General features: G+C 36.9%; 1 protein-coding gene across 1 annotated transcript; it reads right to left on the reverse strand.

Moving 5' to 3' along the window:
* Nucleotides 1-209: 209 nt before the first annotated feature.
* Nucleotides 210-3,151, reverse strand: LOC105117456 (uncharacterized; the record flags this gene model as incomplete). Its single annotated transcript, XM_011015118.1, has 6 exons — nt 2,630-3,151; nt 2,386-2,535; nt 2,088-2,264; nt 1,342-1,503; nt 876-1,258; nt 210-515 (listed from the first exon to the last, which is right to left on the reverse strand). Coding segments are annotated over exons 1-6 (1,653 nt in total), but the record flags the coding sequence as incomplete, so codon positions are not given.
* Nucleotides 3,152-4,816: the final 1,665 nt, after the last annotated feature.

A 4,816-nucleotide genomic window follows, 5' to 3' on the forward strand; every position in this document is an offset into this window, starting at 1 on the left:
ATTAAGACAGGAAGGAATGAAGCAATGGAAAGGAGTAATGTTGTCAACCTCCTCTCTGTCTGAATGAGTATCAAAATTGTTGCGCCAAAGGATAGCATGGTCGTTAACACAGAAAAGAAGAGGAAGGAGAAGCCAACAATAAGTTTTCGAGGAAGAGAGATGTGGAATTCTTGTAGCTCAAATGGAGAGGTCAACAAAGAGAGAAACACCACAAGCGAAGTCAAGGAGCTTGCTAAGGAGACAACATCAGAGACAGTGAAAATCAGAAAATAGGGAGAGTTGATGAAGATGGGCTTGCCATTTTCATCAGAACCTCCGGGCACAGTATAGGCAGCAGCAAAGACAACAGTTGCAACAAGTGCAGCTACTGTGGAACAAGACTGTGATGTTTCCTTAATCCATATTTGTGCCTTGTTCAGTTGCTCCTCGTGCGCTATTTCGAAGCACTCTTTTGCAGTCTTTCCATCTTTGTTCAGAAGCGGGACATAATAAGAAGGGATTACGTCTTGCACTCGCTGCAATAATTGGGAGATAAATATGATTGTTAGTGCTAAATAAAACTACGAATTACAGAAATGTTATTACTAGAGCGCAGATAGTTTTTATTTGTGAATAATATTAAAGTTTTTCCTTAAGTAGTTGGTTAGGAGAATTAGTTCAGCCTGATGTCTTAATTAAGTTCGAGTTTTATAACTCGCGTCTTGGCGAGGTGGCATGTCTACCTATCATTAGCATTAAAAAGGAATCTTTTTACAGTTTAACGGTTTCTGTAAAACCTTAATTGGATTGGATAACTTGGTTGAAACAAATGTTTAGTAGGATTGGTGCTCTTATAACTTGTATCAAGTAGAGATAAAGGGATGAAAAGGGTTCACCTCAAACCATTTCAACTCCTCCTGAAGTTGGAGTGCAGGCCCAGGCTTGGTTACTCCACTGTTTTTCTTCATATCTGCAACATGGTGCAACAATTTGTTTCCGCTATAATCAAGAAATCGACGCATTCTAGCCATTGGTATCTTCTGTTCCTTCACAATATCGAAGATCTTTTTCTGGCGATACATGATGGCCACATCCAAAATGCTCCGATTCATTTCATCGCGCTGGTCCATAGCATAAGGATGGAGTTTTATTATCAGTCCTACAATCTCTTCTATTCCCCTTCTGGTTGCAGTAAACAATGGGATCTCCTTTTTAGCAGTTAACGATGACAATATCGATACAGAAGCTCTTTCAGTGTCTTTTGTAGAAGTATTTTCTCCTTTATTATTTTTTTTGCAGAAGTTTGTGCTCTTTCAGTGTATTTAGCAGAAGTATTTTCTCCTTTATTATTTTTTTTCCCACGCATTTCTCGCTCTTCTTTTTCTTCATTTTCTTCTTTATTTTGTTCTTCCACTGTTATGGTGACACCTTTCAATGACTCATCTTGCTCTGTTAGGCTTTTGGCGAATCTCAAAGCAAATACATGCCTTTTCTTCTCGTTCCAGATTCTTTCTAGCCAACATCCTACATCATGCTCGTGCGAAAGGGAATGAAATTAAACATTGATGAGAGCTAGACATTTTTATGAAATGGAAAGAAATGTTAATAATGATAGTAGAAGAATGAAAAAAAGAGAGAGTTAATGATAGTAAAAGGTGAAAAAATAGAGACATGTTAAATTATCATATAGAAAACAAAACAGCAACAAAAGAAGAAATCGGATGGTAGAAGAAATGCATCTAAGTCGTGCCACTATAAAAGTGTGACACATAGTTTTTCTTTTTTTTTCTTTGAGGAAGAGGCTCTGTCTCTAATGATTCACAAGGATTATTTGAGTAAGCATCTAAAACTAGGATGTGAACCAAAACCACTTTATAACATCGAATCACATTTCTTTCAAGTATAAAGATTATGTCAGCAAAAGTTTGAACTGTTATCTTAAAAATAATTTTATATTAATTCACTAATACACCTTTTTAAGTGACAATTGGTGTTAAAAATGGAGGAGGAGAACTACTCTGCTTGTGTAGCCCGTGACCACTAAAAAAAAAAACTAGGACTCAGTTATATTCGAACTATGCCATGAAATTTAAAATTCTCAATAATACCTTTAATTAGGATCTTTAAATAGTTTAGCAGGCCGCCTCTTTGATTCCTCTCCGAGCTGCTCCCCAGATCTCCTGAGTTCCTACCCTGACCGCTCTCAGGATCTCCCACCGTATTCCTTGTCTGGCACCAACTTTCTACCTTTGATTTTACCTCGAAGGGACTCGGAACAGGAAGGCCTGCAACATAATTTAGAGTTGAAATTATTACATATAAGTGTGTGCGTGTGTCCATGGTATACTGACAAGAAATATGTAGGCAATATTGTAAGGTGTAATAATGTGGTTGGAGTAGGCATACAGCAGTAGATGAGTCTTTTACATATGCCCATGGGAAATCCACTCTCAAATGCAGTTGGCATTTCGGCTAGAAGTTGAAGAGGAGATATTTGATTTTTGTCCTTCAAGCTGGCGAGCGATTTATCCAGTTGTAGCAACAGAAAAGCTGTTTCTGCATTTATGAAATTAGGAAGACAGAAATTATACAATATCTTAAATATGTGTACTTTTAAAATTTGAGAGCTCAAAAAGAGAGAAATTTTTACCAAATTTTCGCCCTAAGATAGCAGCGCTAAGGATGGACAGTTCATCTTCCTTTCTCTTGCGGTGAATTAATAACAGGCCATTATCATCCACGCATTGTTCTGGTTTGGAATGGATTAAAAACTGCACTATTTCTGTCTCAGCAAATCCAGCAGCTGTAAACAATGGGGTTTCACCGTAGTTGTTTGCAATGGAAAGCAGGTCTGCACAACGTTCTACCAAGAGCCTTACAGCCTCAAAATTGCCATAGATGGTTGCCTCGTGAAGAGCCGTATTTCCAAATTGGTTTCTTCTCTTGAGAAATGCCTCAGGTAAAGATCTTTGCTTCATGATTTCAAGTAAATCTTTAAGTGGTTGCACTTTTTTGCTGATTACAGCTAGATGAAGTACATTATCCTTAGAGGCCGTAACTGGGCAACGGATTTTTTTGAAATGTTTCTGATAGTAGTCAATCATGCGTTGCCACTCTTCCTTCATGGCTGCTTTATAAGGTTCTTCCAGTTCTATCTCAGATGTTATCTACATAAAATTACGAAGTAACTATTGTTAATGAACAATCTCAACTCAAAGCTAATTATACTGTTCGGTAGAATATTCCTTATCAAATTTATATATATTAACTCACAATACCAATCATTAATATAATGGAAAATAAATTTATCACTCAAAGAGAACTGCAAGTATATCTATTAGGATTGTTGTCATTAGTGTGCAACAATCATACAACATCTATGGTCCTACTCTAAGGAGGGAGACCATTATCAAAAGGCTACAACGATACATGAGTATTGTTGGGGATTCGAATCGATGATATACCATTATCAAAAGGCTACAACGATACGTGAGTATTGTTGGGGATTCGAATCGATGATATACTGATATTTGCTTATAGGAGGCTTAACACATTGATATAATATTTAATGCGGTTCGACAAATCGTCTATATCCATGGAAAAGTTGATATTATTAGAGATAGAGGAAGGATACAAAACAAATCTTTATGCAACAGTGTGTGTGAGAACAATGAAAGTAGAGTTAAGTGAAGTGATCCCTCTTTCTCCATGTATGTTATAACCCTTTCTTTATTTATCTCTAATAATATGGACTTCTCTAATAGATGTAGGTAGTTTGCTTAACCATATTAAATATTATGTTAGTATACTCAGCCTTCAATGAACAACTATCAGTACATTACTGGTCTGGAATCCTCAACAATATCATGCACGTGCATCACTTTTAATAATGGACATGTGTTAGAGGATGATGGTAGTTTAGGAGGTAGTTCATAAGTTTTAGTGATTAGGGATTGAAATAAAAATAGTTTGATAATTAAAGTTTTTAATTGTAGTTAGTGGCGGAGACAAGGGGCTGACCATAGAAGGAAATTGTTTTTCTAGTCCCTCCCTTGATAAGATTTATAGTTTTAGCCTAAATAGTAAAATAACTGAAATGTTGGCCTTTTTAATTTTTTTTTCTGGCCCTGTTCCTGATTGTAGTGGTTAAGTAAAAGAAAGATTTAGTTTATAGTTTGGAAATGGTTGAAAGATGTGGGATTTGTCCATCGGCCAGATAGACTACCCCATAATTTTCAGCAGTGTAATTTTGCATCATTTCATGGTGTGGAGTACAGTGAAATGAAGCTCCAGAATCAAGAACCCAGTCATCAATAGGACTATGTACAGCAAGGATCAAAGCATCTTGTACCTCGTTTGTAGTGGCATTTACAGAATCAGCTTCAGGTTTCTTTGGTTTTATGCAACTCCTCATAAAATGGCCAGGTTTGCCACAATTCCAACATTCAACCTGTTTCCTGGGTCCAAACTTGCTTTTGCTTCTGTACCTGGATTTTGATCTACCTCTAGATAAGCCTCTGTCTTGTCTCCTTCCTCGAGTGTTGATGTTGAAAGCTGAACCTGAACTTGAGCTTTCACCCGAGTCTTTTCTTCGTACTTCTTCAGCTAAAATCAGGTCTCGGATATCATCATACTTTAATTTGGATTTTCCAGCTGAGTTGCTTACGGCTGTTCTCATACCTTCTCAACTGCTTGGAAGTGAAGCTAGCAAAATAAGTGCTCGGATCTCATCATCAAACTCAATTTCAACGGATGACAATTGATTTGTGATGGTGTTGAAATTATTAAGATGCTGTGTAACAGAGGTGCTTTCTGTCATCTTCAGGTTGAACAGCTT

This window comes from Populus euphratica, unplaced genomic scaffold (genome assembly GCF_000495115.2).
Source record: "Populus euphratica unplaced genomic scaffold, PopEup_1.0 scaffold1363.1, whole genome shotgun sequence".
NCBI lineage: Eukaryota > Viridiplantae > Streptophyta > Magnoliopsida > Malpighiales > Salicaceae > Populus > Populus euphratica.